This window comes from Bubalus bubalis, chromosome X (genome assembly GCF_019923935.1).
Source record: "Bubalus bubalis isolate 160015118507 breed Murrah chromosome X, NDDB_SH_1, whole genome shotgun sequence".
Taxonomy (NCBI): Eukaryota; Metazoa; Chordata; class Mammalia; order Artiodactyla; family Bovidae; genus Bubalus; species Bubalus bubalis.
The window spans coordinates 51,143,521-51,165,977 of NC_059181.1; the positions used below are offsets into that span (position 1 = coordinate 51,143,521).

The window sequence follows — 22,457 nt, forward strand, 5'->3', positions numbered from 1 at the left end:
TCTTAATATATGATTGTCAACTGAAGTCTATATTTTACTTTCATTTCCTTAGTTTTTATTTGTATCCTTTTTCTGTCCCAGGATCTCATCTAGGACACCACATTATATTTAGCAGTCATGTATCCTAGGCTGCTTTTGGCTTAACAGTTTCTCAGACTTTCCTTGTTTTTAATGACCTGACAATTTTGAGGAGTACTAGTCAGTTATTTTGAAGAATTTTGTTTTTGAACACTTCTTTACTTACCATTGTTGGGGGGAAGAAATTTTTCTCTTTCCTTCTAGGTTCTGACTGGTCTAAGAATTAAATTAACATGAAACAATAGGAGAAAATCAAACAAAATTTTAATAACATGTATACTTTTACTAGGAGAGAGACCTAATTATAGGAGAGACCCAGGAAAACTAAATAACTGACCAAAATCACTGAAGCCCTCACCTTAAATACCATCTTTAGCTAAGGACAAAAGAAGATGTTGGGGGAACTTCAAAGGGGAGTAAGGCATTTCCCATGAAGATGGAAAAACAAATATTTGCTGGGCCATGCAGAGAAAGTGAGACACAGAATGGACTCTGATCTTTAGCCCTGCCTAGATTTACCCTCGGAGAAGGCAATGGCAACCCACTCCAGTACTCTTGCCTGGAAAATCCTATGGACAGAGGGGCCTGGTAGGCTGCAGTCCATGGGGTCGCTAGGAGTCAGACACGACTGAGCGACTTCACTTTATGTTTTCACTTTCATGCATTGGAGAAGGAAATGGCAACCCACTCCAATGTTCTTGCCTGGAGAATCCCAGGGATGGGGGACCTGGTGGCTGCCATCTCTGGAGTCGCACAGAGTCGGACATGACTTAAGCGACTTAGCAGTAGCAGTAGCAGATTTACCCCATGTGGCACAGTGGTGAAGAATCTGCCTGCAAATGCAGGAGATGCAAGAGACACAGGTTCAAGCCCTGAGTCAGAAAGATCCCCTGGAGTAGGAAAGAGCTACAGTCCATGGGTTTCCCTGGTGGCCCAGAAGGTAAAGAATCTGCCTGTAATGCAGGAAAACAGGATTCGATCCCTGGATCAGGAAGATCCCCTCCAGAAGGGAATGGCTACCTATTCTAGTATTCTTTTTTTTTTGAAAGGTATGAAGTGGATTTATTTTGTCTTTTTTTTGTTGTTGTTGTTTGTTTTAATTTATTTATTTTAATTGGAGGCTAATTACTTTACAATATTGTAGTGGTTTTGCCACACATTGACATGACTCAGCCATGGGTGTACATGTGTTCCTCATCACGAGCCCCCCTCCCACCTCCCTCCCCATCCCATCCCTCTGGGTCATCCCAGTGCACCAGCCCCGAGCACCCTGTCTCATGCATCAAACCTGGACTGGCGATCTGTTTCACATATGATAATATACATGTTTCAATGTTATTCTCTCAAATCATCCCACCCTCGCCTTCTCCCACAGAGTCCAAAAGACTGTTCTATACATCTGTGTCTCTCTTACTGTCTTGCATATAGAGTTATTGTTACCATCTTTCTACATTCCCTATATATGCATTAGTATACTGTATTGGTGTTTTTCTTTCTGGCTTACTTCACTCTGTATAATAGGCTCCAGTTTCATCCACACTCCAGTATTCTTGCCTGGAGAATTCCATGGACAGAGGAGCTTGGCAGGCTGCAGTCCATGGAGTGGCAAAGAGTTGGACACGACTGAGCAACACTTTCACAAAGACACCAGAAGACTCTCCAAGCTCATCTTGTATATTTCCTGCTCCTAGAAGCCATTGTTTCCACAAGGAACCATAAATCATTTTATTGGAGAACAGATTAGAAACCAAGATCTGGGTGCTTGGTGTACTCCTTGCTTCTGGGATGTCATTGCTTCTAGATTCTTTTAGCTGACAGATAAAGAATATGCATATTAACTCATATATATCCATGTCTATGAATATTTCTGTATGTAACTATCTGTATCTATATTAAATACACATTGATATTATTATCTCCAACTCTAATCCATTACCATATGGATTATATAGCTTTCTCTTGTTTATCTATAACCTCCCAGTCCAACAGTGAGAGGCTCTCACCATCCCCTTTCCCTTTATTTAATTGTTCAATTTCAGTATAATGTATAGTGGTTTCAGATTTGTTAATTTGTAACCCAGTTGGAAATACCTTTATCAACTAGAATGCAGTGCTTATGTATAGTTTCTTTTGCCTTTAATATTAACGGTGCCACTCATTTCCAAAGTTATGTAGGTCAGCACTTGTTCCTCTACTCCTTTATGTGAGATTCTATTATACATTTGTAGGGGATCCAACCAGTCCATCCTAAAAGAAATCAGTCCTGAATATTCATTAGAAGGACTGATGTTGAAGCTGAAACTCCAATACTTTGGCCAACTGATGTGAAGAACTGACTCATTGGAAAAGACCCTGATGCTGGGAAAGATTGAAGGTGGGAGGAGAAGGGGACAACAGAGGATGAGATGGTTGGATGGCATCACCGACTCAATGGACATGAGTTTAAACTCTGTGAGTTGGTGATGGACAGGGAGGCCTGGCATGCTGCAGTCTATGGGGTCACAAAGATTCAGACACAACTGAGCGACTGAACTGAATTGAACTTAATATGATTAGGTTCTTTTGTTACATTCTGGGATTCCATCCTGGGATTCCCGACCTCCTAAATGATTTTTTAAAATTTTCATACATTTCATTCCAATATTTTGTTGGCTTTCTCTGCTGTAAAGTTCTATCATTCAGTTCAGTTGCTCAGTCACGTCCAGCTCTTTGCAACCCCATGGACTGCAGCACAGCAGGCTTCCCTGTCCATCACCAACTCCCAGAGCTTGCTCATCCAACCATCTCATCCTCTGTTGTCCCCTTCTCCTCCCACCTTCAATCTTTCCCAGCATCAGGGTCTTTTCCAATGAGTCAGTTCTTTGCATCAGGTGGCCAAAGTATTGAAGCTTCAATTTCAGCATCAGTCCTTCCAATGTATATTCAGGACTGATTTCCTTTGTGATTGACTGGTTTGATCTCCTTGCTGTAAAGTTCTATATTTTTTGACAAATGCATCCTATCCTGGGATCTTATTACCTCCTAAGTGATTTAAAATTTTTCCACACACTAAGTTTTAGTCTTTATTCTCTAGAGCCTCTATGTTTTGATATGCTGTATTTTGGGGGCTTTTTCAGTTCCAAATTTTTTCTTCTCTTGAGACTTCCTCTTTCTTCCATGTTTATTTGGTTATGTTTAATTTCCACATGTTTTGGGATTTTTCTTATTATCTTGGTTACTAATTTGTACTTCAATTTCATTTTGATCAGAGAATATATTTTCAGTGGTTTTGATTACTTTCAATTTGTTCTGATTTGTTTTATGACCCAAGATATGGTTTATTTAGGTGAATGTTTCATGTGCACTTGAAAATAAAGTAAACCCTGTTGTTGTTCAGTAGAGTTTTCTATAAATGTTGGTTAGATCTAGATGTTTGAATGGTATTGTTCAATTATTCTATATCCTTGCTCATTTGCTATGCACTACTTCTATTGTTTTTTAAAATCTTTACTGAAGTATAGTTGCTTTACAATGTTGTATCAGTCTGCTATGTAGCACAGTGAATCAGCTCTATGTATACAAATATCCTGTCTTTTCTGGATTTCCTTCCAATTTAGGTCACCAGAGGCCATTGAGTAGAGATACCTGTGCTATACAGTAGGTTCTCATTAGCTATCTGTTTTATACATAGAGATGTATATATGCCAGTCACAATCTCCTCATTCATCCCACCCACTCTCTCCCCAAACCACATTACTACTTCTATTGTTGACTGAGAGAAGAGTGTAGAAGACTCCAACTGTAATTGTAGATTTGTCTCTTTCTCCTTTCAGTTCTATCAGTTTTTGCCTCATGTATTTGAGGCTGCAGTTACAAACACAGCATTGTTTTATCTTCTTGGTTAATTCTTTTAGTATTATGTATCCATCTTTACTCTTAATTATTTTTGCTTGCTTTGATGTCTCCTTTGTCTGATATTAAATACCCATTTTCCATCTTTCTTTTGGTTAGTATTTGCATGGCATATCTTTTTCATCCTTTTAGTTTTAATCTGTCTATATTATTACATTTGAAGTGAGTTTCTTGCAAATAACTTACGGTCACATGAAAAAGAATCCATTCTGGCAGTCTTTGTTTTTCATTTATTTTTAAGCCATTTATAGCGAATGTAATGATCAGTATGTTTGGATTTTGGTCGGTCATATTTTAATTATGTTTTCTGTTCATATTTTTCATTCCTTCTCCTTTTCTACCCTCATTTGGTTTATTCAAATGTACTTTTAATATTCCATTTCAGTTTATCTATTATGTTTTTTCTTCATTTCTTTTTACATTTTAAGTGGTTGTTCTAGGGATTATAGCTTTGCAGTCTACCTAAAATCAATCTTTTACTACTTCAAGGGGAATGTAGAAACCTTACATTCATATAGGTTTCTTTATTCTTTATAATTATCTTGTGTATTCCATCTACATATATGGAAAGCTGTATCACACTGAATTATAATTTTCATTTTCACTTGGGTTTCATTTGGGTTTCAGGGTATTTGATATACCATTTCTGTATGTCTGCCTTCATTTCATGCTCTTTCATGTTTCCTACTTTTATAAGTTCCCTTCCTATAGTGGTCTTCCTGTGTGTGTGTGTGCATGCACACACATGCTCAGTAACGTCCAACTCTGAGATTCCATGGACTATAGCCTGCTAGGCTCCTCTGTCCATGGAATTTTCCAGGTAAGAATACTGGAGTGGGTTGCCATTTCCTACTTCAGGGAATCTTAACCCACCCAGGGATTGAACCTGTATCCCTTGCATCTTCTACATTGGCAAGCAGATTCTTTATCACTGCCCAACCTGGAAAACCCTTCCTTTAGTGTTACTCTTTTAGAACAGATCTACTGGTGACAAATTCTTTTAACTTTTTTTCATCTGAGAATGTCTTTTTTCACACTTTGATTCCTGAAGGATATTTTTGCTGTATACAGAATTTGGGGTTGACACGTATCTTTTAGCATTTTAAAAATATTAGTCCACTTCTTTCTAGTGTCCATGATTTATAATGAGAAATCCATAGAAATTTGAGTCATTGTTTTCCTGTATAAAATTCCTACATTGTTTTTCTCTGGTTGCCTTCAGAATTTTTCTTTTCTTTAATTTTCAATAATTTTTATGAAAATTATTTCTGTTTCAGCAATTAGTATGTATGTTGGCATGAGGTTCTTTGTGTTTATTTCTGTTCTGAGTTCACTGAGCTGCTTGAATATGTGGATTTATATCATTTGCCAAATTTAGCAAGTTATCAGCAAATATTTCTTCAGATATTTTTTTCTTATCATGCTCTTTTTTTTCTCTCCTTCTAAGACTCTGATGACACAAATTTTAGACTTTTTGCTTTTGTCCCGTAGGTCCCTTACTTTCTGTGCATGTTTGAGTTTCAGTATTATTTCTCTGTTGTTTAAATTGAACTTTTTGTGGAGTGGGTGGAATGAGTGAATTAGGTGAGGGAAATTAAGAAGTACAAACTTCCAGTTACAATTAAAAGAGTCATAGGGATGAAATATATAGTATGAAAAATATAGTCAATAAAAATGCAATATATTTTTGTGGTGACAAAGATGGGCAAAAGGTACAAATTTCCAGTTATAAGATAAATAAGTAATAGGGATATAATGTATAACATGATTAACACAATTAACACTGCTATATGTTTTATGAAAGTTGTTAAGAGGGTAAATCTGTGTTCTTACCACAAGAAAAAGACATTTTTTTCTCTTACTTTGTTATCTATATGAGATGGTGGATGTTCACTAAAGTTATTGTGGTAATAATTGCATAATGTATTCTAGTTCAAATCATTATGCAGTATACCTTAAACTTATGCAGTGCTATCTCAATAAAGCTGGGAAAAATTGAATTTTCTTTTGTCATCTCCCTTCTGTTACTGAGTTCATCCAAGGAGGTTTTTTGGTGGGTGTTTTTTGTTGTTACCATTTTTGTATATTTTTTGGTTCTAAAATTTCATATATGTTCTTCTATTTCTTTGTTAAGATTTCCAGTTTTGTCATTGGGTTCAGTAGTTTTTGTGATTACCTATTTGAGCATTTTTATAATAGCTGCTTTAGAGTATTTATCAGACAATTCCAACACCATAGCCTTGACTAGACGGACCTTTATTGGAAAAGTAATGTCTCTGCTTTTTAATATGCTGTCTAGGCTATGGTTTTTCCAGTGGTCATGTATGGATGTGAGAGTTGGACTATAAAGAAAGCTGAGTGCCGAAGAATTAATGCTTTTGAACTGTGGTGTTGGAGAAGACTCTTGCGAGTCCCTTGGACTGCAAGGAGATCCAGCCAGTCCATCCTAAACGAGATCAGTCCTGGGTGTTCATTGGAAGGACTGATGTTGAAGCTGAAACTTCAATACTTTGGCCACCTGATGCGAAGAGCTGACTCATTTGAGAAGACCCTGATGCTGGGAAAGATTGAGGACAGGAAGAAGGGGACGACAGAGGATAAGATGGTTGGATGGCATCACTGACTCAATGGACATGGGTTTGGGTAGACTCTGGGAGTTGGTGATGGACAGGGAGGCCTGGTGTGCTGCAGTTCATGGGGTTGCAAAGAGTCGGACATGACTGGGCAACTGAACTGAACTAGGTTGGTCATAACTTTCCTTCCAAGGAGTAAGCATCTTTTAATTTCATGGCTTCAGTCACCATCTGCAGTGATTTTGGAGCCCAGAAAAATAAAATCTGACACTCTTTCCACTGTTTCCCCATCTATTTCCCATGAAGTGATGGGACCAGATGCCATGATCTTTGTTTTCTGAATGTTGAGCTTTAAGCCAACTTTTTCATTCTCCTCTTTCATTCTCATCAAGAGGCTTTTTAGTTCCTCTTCACTTTCTGCCATAAGGGTGGTGTCATCTGCATATCTGAGGTTATTGATATTTCTCCCGGCAATCTTCGTCCCTGCTTCCCTGGTGGCTCAGAGGTTAAAGCATCTGCCTGGAATGCAGGAGTCCCAGGTTCGATCCCTGGGTTGGGAAGATCCCCTGGAGAAGGAAATGACAACCCACTCCAGTAATCTTGCTTGGAGAATCCCATGGAGGGAGGAACCTGGGGGCAGTCCATGGGGTTGCAAAGAGTCGGACAGGACTGAGCGACTTCACTTTCTTTCACTTTCGGGCAATCTTGATTCTACCTTGTGCTTCATCCAGCCCAGCATTTCTCATAATGTGCTCTGCATGAGTTATATAAGCAGGGTGACAATATACAGCCTTGACGTACTCCTTTCCCTATTTGGAACCAGTCTGTTGTTCCATGCCCAGTTCTAACTGTTGCTTCCTGACTTGCATATAGGTTTCTCAAGAGGCAGGTCACGTGGTCTGGTATTCCTATCTCTTGAAGAATTTTCCACAGTTTATTGTGATCCACACAGTCAAAGGCTTTGGCATAGTCAATAAACCAGAAATAGATGTTTTTCAGGAACTCTTTTGCTTTTTCAATGATCCAGTGGATGTTGGCAATTTGATCTGTGGTTCCTCTGCTTTTTCTAAAACCAGCTTGAACATCTGGAAGTTCACGGTTCACGTATTGCTAAAGCCTGGCTTGGAGAATTTTGAGGATTACTTTACTAGCGTGTAAGATGAGTGCAATTGTGCAGTAGTTTGAGCATTCTTTGGCATTGCCTTTCTTTGGGATTGGAATGAAAACTGACCTTTTCCAGTCCCGTGGCCACTGCTGAGTTTTCCAAATTTGCTGGAGTATTGAGTGCAGCACTTTCACGGCATCATCTTTCAGGATTTGAAATATCTCAAGTGGAATTCCATCACCTTCACTAGCTTTGTTCATAATGATGCTTCCTAAGACCCACTTGACTTCACATCCAGGATATTTGGCTCTAGGTGAGTGATCACACCATTGTGATTATCTGGGTCATGAAGATATGTTTTGTACAGTTCTGTGTATTCTTGCCTCCTCTTGTTAATATCTTCTGCATTTGTTAGGTCCATACCATTTCTGTCCTTTGAGCCCATCTTTGCATGAAATGTTCCCCTGGTATCTCCAATTTTCTTGAAGAGATATCTAGTCTTTCCCATTCTGTTGTTTTCCTCTATTTCTTTGCACTGATCACTGAGAAAGGCTTTCTTATCTCCACTTGCTATTCTTTGGAACTCTGCATTCAAATGGGTATATCTTTCCTTTTCTCCTTCACTTTTTGCTTCTCTTCTTTTCATAGCTATTTGTAAGGCCTCCTCAGACAGCCATTTTGCCTTTTGCATTTCTTTTTCTTGGGGATGATCTTGCTTCCTGCCTCCTGTACAGTGTCATGAACTTCCATCCATAGTTCATCAGGCACTCTGTCTATCAGATCTAGTCCCTTAAATCTATTTCTCACTTCCACTGTATAACCATAAGGTATTTGATGTAGGTCATACCTGAATGGTCTAGTGGTTTTCACCACTTTCTTCAATTTAAGTCTGAATTGATCTGAGCCACAGTCAGCTCCCTTTCTTCTCTTTGCTGACTGTATAGAGTTTCTCCATCTTTGGCTGCAAAGAATATAATCAGTCTGATTTCAGTGTTGGCCATCTGGTGATGTCCATGTTTAGAGTCTTCTCTTATGTTGTTGGAAGAGGGTGTTTGCTATGACCAGTGCATTCTCTTGGCAAAACTCTATTAGCCTTTGCCCTGCTTCATTCTGTATTCCAAGGCCAAATTTGCCTGTTACTCCAGGTGTTTCTTGACTTCCTACTTTTGCATTCCAGTCCCCCATAATGAAAAGGACATCTTTTTGGGGTGTTAGTACTAAAAGGTCTTGTAGGTCTTTATAGAACCATTCAACTTCACCTTCTTCAGCGTTACTGGTCAGGGCATAGAGTTGGATTACCGTGATATTGAATTTTTTGCCTTGGAAACGAATAGAGATCATTCTGTCGTTTTTGAGATTGCATGCAAGTACTGCATTTCATACACTTTTGTTGACTGTGATGGCTACTCCATTTCTTTGAAGGGATTCTTGCCCACAGTAGTAGATATAATGGTCATCTGAGTTAAATTCACCCATTCCAGTCCATTTTAGTTCGCTGATTCCTAGAATGTTGACATTCACTCTTGCCATCTCCTGTTTGACCACTTACAATTTGCCTTGATTCATGGACCTAACATCCCAGGTTCCTATGCATAATTGCTCTTACAGCTTCAGACCTTGCTTCTATCACCAGTCAAATCCACAGCTGGGCTTTGTTTTTGCTTTGGCTCTATCCCTTCATTCTTTCTGGAGTTATTTCTCCACTGATCTCCAGTAGCATATTGGGCTTCTACTGAACTGGGGAGTTCATCTTCAGTGTCCTATCTTTTTGCCTTTTCATACTGTTCATGGGGTTCTCAAGGCAAGAATACTGAAGTGGTTTGCCATTCCCTTCTCCAGTGGGCCACATTTTGTCACAACTCTCCACCATGACCCATCCATCTTGGGTGGCTCTACACGGCATGGCTTAGTTTCATTGAGTTAGACAAGGCTGTGGTCCATTTGATCAGATTGGCTAGTTTTCTGTGATTGTAGTTTCAGTCTGTCTGCCCTCTGATGCCCTCTCTCAGCACCTACTGTATTACTGTGGTTTCTCTTACCTTGGACGTGGGGTATCTCTTCATGGCTGCTTCAGCAGAGTGTACCCGTTGCTCCTGACCTTGGACGTGGGGTATGTTGTCTGGGCCACTCTGGCGCCGCAGCACCGCCATTGTGTTTGAATTGCTGTTCAAAAAGAGCTGATGCAGAGTTAACAGGAGCAGTCCTGGGCAAAAACGCCACAGATTACATAGTTCTTAAAAGTTGAGTGGTGTTCATGAATAACACTTTTGATTTTGTTGCATGCCTTTGGCCAAATTCCAGATTGTTGAAATAATTGTTTTCGAGAGTTTTGTCCAGTTTTATTACTGCTTTTGAGGGAGAGAATTTGATAACCTGACTCTGTCATGCTGGAAGACAGAAATTATTTTTCATCAGGTAGAAATGAGAGTATCTATTAAGCTTCCATTTAAATAATTTATTTATTAAAATATTTAGGTTAATTCCTAAGCATACCTAATATGAAAATATTATTTCCCTAAACGGAAGCTAAATTATTTTCATTTTTTCTTTCTTTTAAGAATCTATTAAAGACAAGTTTGCAAATATAGAGTGTTCCACACATAGCTTCTAGTGGTTGTATTACTTCGTGGACCATCACAGAACCAAGTGATTTCATATGTCTAGTTCTAATAGCTTTCCTTCAAAGCTTGCTGATGTTTAATATTTTCCCTATTTGGCCATGATTAATGAACACATTTGTTGGCCTTAGCACAGCATTTTATAAGCTGTCAGCAAGGAGTTAATAGGTGTTGTATGGTCAAATAGGAAATGTTGGAGTCAATCATATAAAAATCATTTTTCCTCTGTAGAACCTCTTAGATCCTTTAATATGCTAATATGTATTGAGAATTTTCACGAAAGGGAATAAATGTACATTTCCTCAAACAGTTTTACCAGAGAACCTACTTTGCACAGAATACATTTTACGAAGCACTGCCTTAACATATATACTAAGATCCATATCCATCTTTGTCTGCCCGGAGTTATACCTATTTTGAGAAACATGAAATGATGCATATTGCAATGTAATGGTATTTACAATGCAGGTATGTGGTTAACTTATAATATTGAATGTGAGCACTGTGCTAAACTATGCTGAAAAGAGTTAATATAGTAGATAGAAGACTGCTGTCTTTAGGAAGGCCTGTTTCCGAGGTTGGACTTTGGCTGTTGTGTAGGAATTTGGTTTCCCTTTCTTCCCTGATAAGTATAGCTCACTTTGCCTAGATTGTTGGTACAAATCATGTGATTTATGCTGAATAAAGACTCTTTTAGAGTCTGGTAGTTTGGTTCATGCTAGGCAAAAAGTGCTTATTTGACCTGAGTCTTAACAAAAACCTGAGTCTCTGTTGGTCTTCCCTGGCCAGATACTTACCCATATGTTGCTGTATTTTTTGTTGCTGAGAGAAAGCAGCATACTCAAGAATGCTCCCTCACCTTAGGAAGAGAGCATAAGGAAATCTGTGCATGAATTTCTCTAGATTCCTCTGTATTTTTCCTTTGCTGATCTTATTGTGCATCCTTTTGCGCTAGTAAACTCATTTGTGAATACAACTATATGCTGAGTCCTGTAAGACTTTCTGTTAAATCACTGAATCTGTGAGTTGTTTTGGGAGCCCTGAAGCATAACCTCTGAGCCACCAGGGAAGCCCATAATCACATTACTTAATCTCAGTCCTCAAAACATCTCCCAACTAGTTAGAACTAAGTCTGTCCTTACAGACAAGGAGACTAAAGTTACTGGGGTTAAGCAGATCTGACTCCAAAGCCTTGATTCTTCACTGTTATATTGCATTGCTTCTCAATACCAGAAATTGTGTCTGCACTGGATTGAAAGGAGGCAACAGGAGATCATCTAAAGGCAATAGTGGTCTGAGACTATTTCATTCAGGAAATAGGATTTGAGTTGGTGTTGAAAGGTAAATGGACTGGATTAAAATTGATAAAGTGGAGTGTGAAGAGTATTGTCCGTAGGTAGAACTGCATGATACAAAGAAATGCAAATCATAAACTGTTAAGATTTATTTGGGAGAAAGAGAATATAACAGTTGAGTTAAATGGAGGACATAACATTAGCAGGTTTTTCCCCACACTTTAAAAAAATTGCTGTAGTTTGATGTAAGATAATATATCTAATCTAGCACTTTATTCAGAGAAGGCAATGGCACCCCACTCCAGTACTCTTGCCTGGAAAATCCTATGGACGGAGGAGCCTGGTAGGCTGCAGTCCATGGGGTCACTAAGCGTCAGGCATGACTGAGCGACTTCACTTTCACTTTTCACTTTCATGCATTGGAAAAGGAAATGGCAACCCACTCCAGTGTTCTTGCCTGGAGAATCCCAGGGACGACAGAGCCTAGTGGGCTGCCGTCTGTGGGGTCACACAGAATTAGACATGAAGAAGCGACTTAGCAGCAGCAGTAGCACTTTATTATGTATTTAAGCTTAATGATATAATGTTTAAGGATAATAAATAAGATAATGAATGTTTGCATGCTCTGCAAAGATAATGATGACTACCAAGGACTTTGCCACCAAAACAAGTTGAAAACCCACTATTGTTCTAAGAAACTATTAAAGTTTGGGTTTGAGGGGTTTTCTTTGAGCAGAGGAATGAAATGCTGAAAACAGCATTTAACTGGTACTAATCTGATGGCCCAGATCTTCATGACCCAGATAATCACGATGGTGTGATCACTGACCTAGAGCCAGACATCCTGGAATGTGAAGTCAAGTGGGCCTTAGAAAGCATCACTACGAACAAAGCTAGTGGAGGGAATAGAATTCCAGTTGAGCTATTTCAAATCCTGAAAGATGATGCTGTGAAAGTGCTGTACTCCATATGCCAGTAAATTTGGAAAACTCACCAGTGGCCACAGGACTGGAAAAGGTCAGTTTTGATTCCAATCCCAAAGAAAGGCAATGCCAAAGAATGCTCAAACTACCGCACAATTGCACTCATCTCACATGCTAGTAAAGTGAAGTGAAGTAGCTAGGTCGTGTTCGACTCTTTACGACCCCGTGGACTGTAGCCTACCAGGCTCTTCCCTCCATGGGATTCTCCAGGCAAGAATACTGGAGTGGGTTACCATTTCCTTCTCCAGGGGATCTTCCCAGCTCAGGGATCAAACCCCGGTCTCCCACATTGCAGGCAGACGCTTTAACCTCTGAGCCACCAGGGATTCCAAAATGCTCAAAATTCTCCAAGCTAGGCTTCAGCAATATGTGAACCGTGAACTTCCTGATGTTCAAGCTGGTTTTAGAAAAGGCAGAGAACCAGAGATCAAATTGCCAACATCCGCTGGATCATGGGAAAAGCAAGAGTTCCAGTAAAACATCTATTTCTGCTTTATTGACTATGGCAAAGCCTTTGACTGTGTGCATCACAATAAACTGTGGGAAATTCTGAAAGAGATGGGAATACCAGACCACCTGACCTGCCTCTTGAGAAATCTGTATGCAGGTCAGGAAGCAACAGTTAGAACTGGACATGGAACAACAGACTGGTTCCAAATAGGAAAAGGAGCACGTCAAGGCTGTATATTGTTACCCTGCTTATTTAACTTATATGCAGAGTACATCATGAGAAATGCTGGACTGGAAGAAGCATAAGCTGGAATCAAGATTGCTGGGAGAAATATCAATAACCTCAGATATGCAGATGACACCACCCTTATGGCAGAAAGTGAAGAGGAACTCAAAAGCCTCTTGATGAAAGTGAAAGAGGAGAGTGAAAAAGTTGGCTTAAAGCTCAACATTCAGAAAACGAAGATCATGGCATCCGGTCCCATCACTTCATGGGAAATAGATGGGGAAACAGTGGAAACAGTGTCAGACTTTATTTTGGGGGGCTCCAAAATCACTGCAGATGGTGACTGCAGCCATGAAATTAAAAGACGCTTACTCCTTGGAAGGAAAGTTATGACAACCTAGATAGCATATTCAAAAGCAGAGATATTCCTTTGCCAACAAAGGTCCGTCTAGTCAAGGCTATGGTTTTTCCAGTGGTCATGTATGGATGTGCGAGTTGGACTGTGAAGAAGGCTGAGCACCGAAGAATTGATGCTTTTGAACTGTGGTGTTGGAGAAGACTCTTGAGAGTCCCCTGGACTGCAAGGAGATCCAACCAGTCCATTCTGAAGGAGATCAGCCCTGGGATTTCTTTGGAAGGAATGATGCTAAAGCTGAAACTCCAGTACTCTGGCCACCTCATGCGAAGAGTTGACTCATTGGAAAAGACTCTGATGCTGGGAGGGATTGGGGGCAGGAGGAGAAGGGGACGACAGAGGATGAGATGGCTGGATGGCATCACTGACTCGATGGATGTGAGTCTGAGTGAACTCTGGGAGTTGGTGATGGACAGGGCGTGCTGCGGTTCATGGGGTGGCAAAGAGTCAGACACAACTGAGCGACTGAACTGAACTGAACTGAATCTGATGTCATTTTGAAGAGTGTGTTAGCTAGAGCCAGGGAGTCAATCTATGTAGATCATTGCCATCATAGCAGTTCATGTATGAGATAATTAAGAGTTTAGAGAATTATGGAAGTGAAAATAGATAACAGATGTAGTACAGGATGAATTGCTATGATGTGGCGATAAACTGGATATGTGTGTTTGTGAGGAGATTCAAAGGGTCTTAGTCTGAGTGGAGAAAATGTGGTATCAGGCAAACTGTCATACTAACACAATGATAAGTGTATTTAATTGAATAATTTATTGAAGTTGAATTGGAAAAACACATTTGGGAGTGTATGTGAGGTTGTATTGAAGAAAGATCAAGATTTGAGGTAAAGAGATGGAAACATTTGCAGTTGGATGATTACTGGAACTACCTGAATGTAGGAATTAACTTGGGTGAAAAACAAAAAAGAACACCAAGGACTAAACTCTGACTTTACTCATTTTATCAATAAGAAATGAATATTAAAAGAGCACTTTTGAAGTTAACCCTCTTCCACCAACAGTGGAAGAGGGTTCCCTTTTCTCCACACCCTGTCCAGCATTTGTTGCTTGTAGACTTTTGGATTGCAGCCATCTGACTGGCGTGAGGTGGTACCTCATTGTGGTTTTGATTTGCATTTCTCTGATAATGAGTGATGTTTAGCATCTTCTCATGTGTTTGTTAGCCATCTGTACGTCTTCTTTGGAGAAATGTCTGTTTAGTTCTTTCGCACGTTTTTTGATTGGGTCGTTTATTTTTCTGGAATTGAGCTGCAGGAGTTGCTTGTATATTTTTGAGATTAATTCTTTGTCACTTGCTTCATTTGCTATTATTTTCTCCCATTCTGAAGGCTGTCTTTTCACCTTGCTTATAGTTTCTTTTGTTGTGCAGAAGGTTTTAATTTTAATTAGGTCCCGCTTATTTTTGCTTTTTTTCCCCCGATATTCTGGGAGGTGGGTCATAGAGGATCCTGCTGTGATGTATGTCAGAGAGTGTTTTGCCTATGTTCTCCTCTAGGAGTTTTATAGTTTCTGGTCTTACGTTTAGATCTTTAATCCATTTTGAGTTTATTTTTGTTTATGGTGTTAGAAAGTGTTCTAGTTGCAGATGACATGATCCTCTACATAGAAAACCCTAAAGACTCCACCAGAAAATTACTGGAGCTAATCAATGAATATAGTAAAGTTGCAGGATATAAAATCAACACACAGAAATCCCTGGCATTCCTGTACACTAATAAAGGAAACAATTCCATTCACCATTGCTACAAAAAGAATAAAATACTTAGGAATATATCTACCTAAAGAAACAAAAGACCTATATATAGAAAACTATAAGATACTGATGAAAGAACTCAAAGAGGACACTAATGGATGGAGAAATACACCGTGTTCATGGATCAGAAGAATCAATGTAGTGAAAATGAGTATACTACCCAAAGCAGTCTATAGATTCAATGCAATCTCTATTAAGCTACCAACAGTATTTTTCACAGAGCTAGAACAAATAATTTCACAATTTGTATGGAAATACAAAAAACCTCAAATAGCCAAAGCAATCTTGAGAAAGAAGAATGGAACTGGAGGAATCAACCTGCCTGACTTCAGGCTCTACTACAAAGCCACAGTCATCAAGACAGTATGGTACTGGCACAAAGACAGAAATATAGATCAAGGGAACAAAATAGAAAGCCCAGTGGTAAATCCACGCACCTATGGACACCTTATCTTTGACAACGGAGGCAAGAATATACAATGGAGAAAAGACGATCTCTTTAACAAGTGGTGCTGGGAAAACTGGTCAACCACTTGTAAAAGAATGAAGTGTATTTCTTTTAATGTGCATTGGTTGGGTAATTTCTGGTTTGTGAACTTTAATATGACATGAATAACTTTTAAATGAAATCAATCAATAAATGTTCCTTCCATATATAAAACATAGGCACTGAACAACATTCAGTAAGGTATACAGAAGTAGAAATACAATGTTGTACATATGAAACATATAATGTTGTAGATCAATGTTTCCTCAATAAAAATAAATAAATAAATACATCCTCCACTTGTTGGCAATTGTAGCATTAGTGTAGCGGCCATCACTGACCACCAGTTGAGTGCTCAAGATCACTTGTTCCACCAGATTTGTACACAGGAAAAATCCTGACACTGGGTTTTCCATTAGTACAGAAATGTTCGTAAATGAATGACATCCAATCTTAGCTCTTTGTAACACGTTTTTTTAATAGAAACTAAAGGGGAATGAGCACAGAAATACTCCTCCAGATTAGCTGTGTGGGCAGAAATGCTTGCACTTGATAATATGTATAGAAGATTATGATACATGTATAGAATATATATGTACAGACTATTATGATATGAATAGAATGATAATATGTATATGTTTCTGGCTATTGTCTCCTTTTCATTCCTACCTGCTGACATTTTTCCAGGGTAAGAACACAATCTATAAAAGGCTTCAGCTCCAAAGTCTTCCCCAACATTGTTGTGCTCTTTGTTTGCTCATTGGATTTGGCAGAGAATCAGATGAATGTGCAGAAGGAAAACAGGAAAAAATGATACTTTTATTATAGGCTGACTTGTATGTTCTTGGGTTTTAAAACTTAGAAAAGTAGGAATTCCAACAAGATTGGTACATCAGTTTTTAGTGCACCATTGTTGCCCAAAATTAGTAAAAATTAATTTTGTGAAACTGTTTTATATATGAGAATATGTTCCACTTATTTCATTAAACTCTTTTTAAGCAATTTTCACTGATATGTTTCCATTTAATTTTTTATTAACAAAAGTCCATACTTTAATTTCCTTAGTTTTTACATAAATTATTTTTCTGTTCTAGGATCCCGTCCAGGATACCACCTGATATTTACTTGTCATGTCTCTAAGCTCCTCTTGGTCTGTCCTCAGACTCCATTGCTTTTTTGTTTATTTGTTTTTAAATTTTATTGAAGTGTAGTTGATTTGATTTACCATGTTATGTTAATTTGTTCTTTACAGCAAAGTGACTCAGGTATACATACATACATACATATATATAGAGAGAGTTTTTCATATTCTTTTCCATTAAGGTTTGTCACAGGATATTGAATATAGTTCCCTGTGTCCATTTAATTTTTATTACCCTTGAATCTAAGCCTTCAGTAGCTCAGGAATCATAGAGAATGACAGATTATGTATAAGCAATCTTGAGATTATTATGTTCCTCGTTATTAAGGAATTTTCTTATCCTTTTCCCATGGGAAAAGGCATGGGGTTGGCATGGTATAATGGAAAGCACATTGACAAAACAGTCAGGATACTTGGTTCTAACTCCAGCATATAACCTCAGCTGTTAACCCTCTGGATTCTAGTCTTCCCATCCCCAAAATAGAATGATAACTTGCTGAACCTATATCATGGCCCTCTTATGAGTTTCAAAGAAGATAAAAGTACTTTGAATGTGTTAATATCAAGGTTCTTGCCTTATCTTTTACATTTTAAATAGTTTTTCACAATTAAAAATAGTAACATAACAATTGTAGAAGATTTTGTCACTTATGTATTTAATTAAATCCCTGGAAGTGTTATTGTGCTTAAATTTCACAACTGCATTTCCTAAAATTCATTTTAGACCCACTCTGTAAGTTTTGACTTGTAAATCAGTCAGGGGAACTTTATGAATCTTTTCTGTGAGAATGATTTAGTTAGCTTGTTTAAGAGTACTAAATTAAAGACTTACTATGATGTTCAGATTAGGAGACTCTTCATTGATGGAGACTTCTATATTTGATTTCTTTCATCTATTTGTACATCTTGTGCTCTAGAACTCATGAGACTAACAAACCATCTGCCTCCTGGTTTCTGCTATTCTAGATATAAACAGAAATATTGGTTTAAAAAAATAAATGAGATTCTAGTTTTCTGAAAAATTTGAAAGTCGGTATGGTATATTAAAAAGAGAGAGTTCTCATTTAGACTTTAGAGTTCAGGCCTGACTCTGCTGGTAACTAATTGCAAGCTCTCAGGCATGTCAATTTATTTTTTCTAGGCCACATTTCCCCATTATAAAACAAATAGTGGTTTGAATTAGAATTCTAAGATTCTTTCTACTTTTTAACATTCTGATTGTTTTTTAACTCTTCTAAGTATCTATCTGAGGAAACTGATGAAAAGACTATAGAGTTGATACTGATGTTTCTGAGATACTGTTTAGTATATTTGACTTATACCTAAGGTGACCATATATTTGAGAGGAAACTTTTGAGAGTGAAGGGCATACTGTTAGTAGTAACACCAGGACAACAGCTTTAAACCAGAACTGTCCCAGATAAACTAGAATACCTGGTTACCCTATCAATACCCAATAGGTAGTTCTGCATTATCAGCCACAAAAGAGTATTTGTTTATGTTTTAATTCATTTTCATGGTTTCTCTGTTTTTCTTCTTATAGATCCACTATGTGTGGAAAGTAGTGCAGCATCATTCCAGCAATCTTCAGTTAGTAAAAAAGGAATGTTCACAGATGACTTACACAAATTGGTGGATAACTGGACAAAGGAAACAGTAGGAAATTCGCTTATTAAGCCAAGTTTAAACCAACTTAAACAAAGTCAACAGAAACTAGAAACAGACAACTGGAACAAAGCATATGAAGTAAGTAGTTTATACCTGACTCTCTTTATTTATGAGAACTAAAACCATAAAAATTGATTAACATAGGTCTGTGGTTATAATTACCATGAAAGAGTGGTGTGACTTGACAGTATAGAGACACTTATCCTTGCCTAGTTCATTATGTCTTCAAGCAAATTATCTTTTAGGGCAGAGGCCTGCAAACTTTTTTCTGGGAAGGAGCCAATTACTAAATATTTTCAAGCCATGGGGTTGTAGCTACTCAATGCTACAAAAACAGCCATAGACAGTATATAAACAAGTAGGCATGGCTTTGTTTCATTAAAATTTGATTTGCAAAGAGTTGGCAGGCTGTAGATTGCTGACCTTTGTTTTAGGCTATTATACCTGGAAGAAAAAACATCAAGTATCAAAAAAGAAAGCATCTGGAGTAAGGGTTAATTCAGTTTTGTGGTACAAGAAGTTTGGATTTTGAGGAAAAGCTATCTTATGTTAGTGGTAGATCAATATTCTCAGAGCCAGTAAATTATTTTATGTATTCAATATGAAAAAGAATTTTAAAGATCTTTAATTATTATAACAAATGTCTTAAGTTTATGGATGAGATGTCTGGTTAATTGCATCTGGTCTTAGGTGTACATGGCAATTGGAGTGTAGAAAGATGTCCAAAATGCATTCTGGAGTAGAAAGAAGATAGGATCACAGAATAGTATATATAGTATTTAGGTAAAATTATATATATTAGATACATGTATATATGCATATGGGCTTCCCAGGTGGCACTAGTGGTAAAGAACCCACCTGCTAATACAGGAGACGTAAGAGATGTGGGTTCAATCCCTGGGTTGGGAAGAGGCCCTGGAAGAGGGCATGACAACCCACTCCAGTGTTCTTGCCTGGAGAACCCCATGGACAGGCATGCCTGGTGAGCTATGGTCCATAGTGTCACAAAGAGTCAGACACGACTGAAGCGACAGCCTAGCCTAGCTTATGCTGCTGCTGCTAAGTCACGTCAGTCATGTTCGACTCTGTGCGACCCCATAGACAGCAGCCCACCAGGCTCCGCCATCCCTGGGATTCTCCAGACAAGAACACTGGAGGGGGTTGCCATTTCCTTCTCCAATGCATGAAAATGAAAAGTGAAAGTGAAGTCGCTCAATCATGTCCGACTCTTAGCGACCCCATGGACCGCAGCCTACCAGGCTCCTCCGTCCATGGGATTTCCCAGGCAAGAGTACTGGAGTGGGGTGCCATTGCCTTCTCTGAGCCTAGCCTATATATGCATATAAATAGGAAAAGCCCTTAAAATATCCTGGATGGTGGAATTTGGATCTAATTTTACTTTGTTGTTTTGTGTGTGTGAATTTTTAAAGTATCATTTTTTTTTCAAAATGAGTAAATCTATTAAAATGTGAATCAGGGCTTAGAATCTGAACCCATATCATTGAAAGAGATATGTCTGTGTCTGTTATGTTTGTGTACACATATGTGTGTGTATATATAGTCATTGCATGTAGTTTGGTAAAGAGTCTGAAAATACATTTAGAGTTATCATTGAATAAAAATTTTCAAAAGCCTAGATTTTCCAAACTAGTAAACAGTGTATCTCCTTGAGGGCTCTCTGTATTTATATTATTCTTGGCACGGATTTATACACAGATAGTATCACCATTGTAAAAATTGGAAGCCATTAGAGGCAGATTTCAAGGCATAAATGTGTTTGTGCTGCCAGTGAAAGATGCTCTGAACATTATGTGAATGGAAGCCTTTGTTGCTGAGTTGAAGAGCGGTTTATTGCAGTTATAATGAGGGATGCTTGGAGGAAGAGTGCATAGGAAATGGAGTATGAATAAAAGTGGTAAACGTTCTTAATACAGACTTGGTCCAGGTCAGGTCAGTCATTTACTAGTTATGTGACTTTAGACAAGTCATTTGTGCCTCAGTTTCCATGCCTTTAAAACAGGGATGATACTTTCTTGTCTGCAGGATTGTTGTGAGGATTAACATCTATAAAGTGCCTAGCACATAGTAGTATCCTGTATGTGGTAACTTTTTGTATTTTTAAGTTCAGTTGATTATATCTTTATGTGGAGAGCCTGTCTCACTATCTAATGATCTTGCGTAGTACTGTTGTGTAGCTTTAGAAAACTGTCACAGTTATGTTCCAGGTCCTTTACTGTGTGCCAAGCCCTCTGCTAGGCACTGGGTTTGATTAGTAAGAACAAGTGTTATGTTCCCTATTCTCATGGGACTTATATGCTGGTGGGAAAGTTAGATATGAACAGACTTGTATAAAAAATATAAAATTGCAGCTGTAATAAGGACTACAAAAGAGAGATATAAGATATCATACAGTAAGGGAAATTTGACCTAGTAAAGGGAAGTCAATGAAAGCTTTCCTGAGAAAGTGATGATTAAGCAGAGATGTGAAGGGTAAGTATTAACTAGGTGAAAACGGGAGGGAATATGATTCTAAGCAGGAAGAATAGCATATGCAAAGCCCTGTATGGGGAAACAGACTGAAAGGACTCAAAGCAGGCCCATTTGCCTGAAGTGAAGAGAGCAGAGAGGAGTTGGTACACAGTGAATCTAAGGACGTCTGTAGGGTCTTAAAAGTGGTGATGATAAGGATCTTTGTCTTTACTTTAAGAATGATAGCCATTGAAGCCCTAGGGTTGACATGATCAGATTTGCTTTTTGAAAAGGTCACTCGGACTTGAAGCAAGAAGAAAGATTATTGAAGATAAGCTTGGTAGACCAATCAAGAATTAGTCACAGTAGGCCTGATAAAGAGAAGTTGAACTTTTAAACTATTTTATTTAAAAAAGAGAGAGAGAAAGACAGAAGCTGAGATGAAGAGAAATGAACAGATTCCAAAAAATGTTTAAGAGATAAAATGGACCAGATGGAGGTGTCAAGGCTAGGTTTCTGGCTGGTATAACTGGCTATCATTCCAGTGTACCAATTATCAAAAAGGGGAACATGAGCAGGCAGTGTGTTTTGGTAGTAGAAAAATCATACATTTCATTTTGGTTATTTGAATCTGAGGTGCCTTTTAAATATCCAAGAGAAAATAAAGTATAACAAGTCATCTCCAATTCAGTCTTTGTTAAAAATAAAAATCACATTGGTATTGTTTGTAAAATAATAATGTATATTATAGAAATTAATCAATGCAGAAAAGTACAAAATTTTAAAATACCACCTTCAAATCCCACCACCCAGAAATGATTGTCACTAACTTTAGATAAACATCATTTCAGATATCTTTGTATATCTATATATGATACATAGAAATAGCTTTACAAACATATAATCATACTATTTGTGTTATTTTTAAACCAGAAGTATTTAATTTTACTTTAACAACAAAAATGCTGATATAAAAATTGGATTGCTGGACTTTAAATAAAAGTCTTTTTTCCCCTCAAGAGATCTTGTCATTTATTCTTGAGTCAAGCAAGAAAACCTTTATCCTAACTTAAACTTGAAACTTTAGTTGAAAGGGTTTTAACTTGACCATCAATTTAAAAGAACTAAGAATTTGGGACTGATACCAAGCTCTCCGTCAAGGAAGAATTATTTAATTTCATTTAGACATATTACTCCCATGTGCATGTGATTCCAGTAATCTCTATGTGTGTGCTTAGTTGATTTTAGTAATCTCTATACATACACATAATCACAATATGATATAATA

General features: G+C 38.0%; 1 protein-coding gene and 1 non-coding gene across 5 annotated transcripts in view; both read left to right on the forward strand.

The window, feature by feature from the left end:
- The window catches only part of WNK3 (WNK lysine deficient protein kinase 3), a 177,668-nt gene that overhangs the window by 153,980 nt on the left and 1,231 nt on the right, over window positions 1-22,457 (forward strand). For all 4 annotated transcript variants that reach the window (XM_044937226.1, XM_044937225.1, XM_044937227.1 and 1 more), the window contains exon 22: window positions 18,576-18,778. In XM_044937226.1, coding sequence (XP_044793161.1) covers window positions 18,576-18,778 — 203 coding nt within the window. The remainder of the gene's footprint in view (window positions 1-18,575; window positions 18,779-22,457) is intronic.
- Window positions 7,031-7,102, forward strand: TRNAS-GGA. Its single transcript has one exon. It is a non-coding gene; the product is annotated as a tRNA-Ser (tRNA).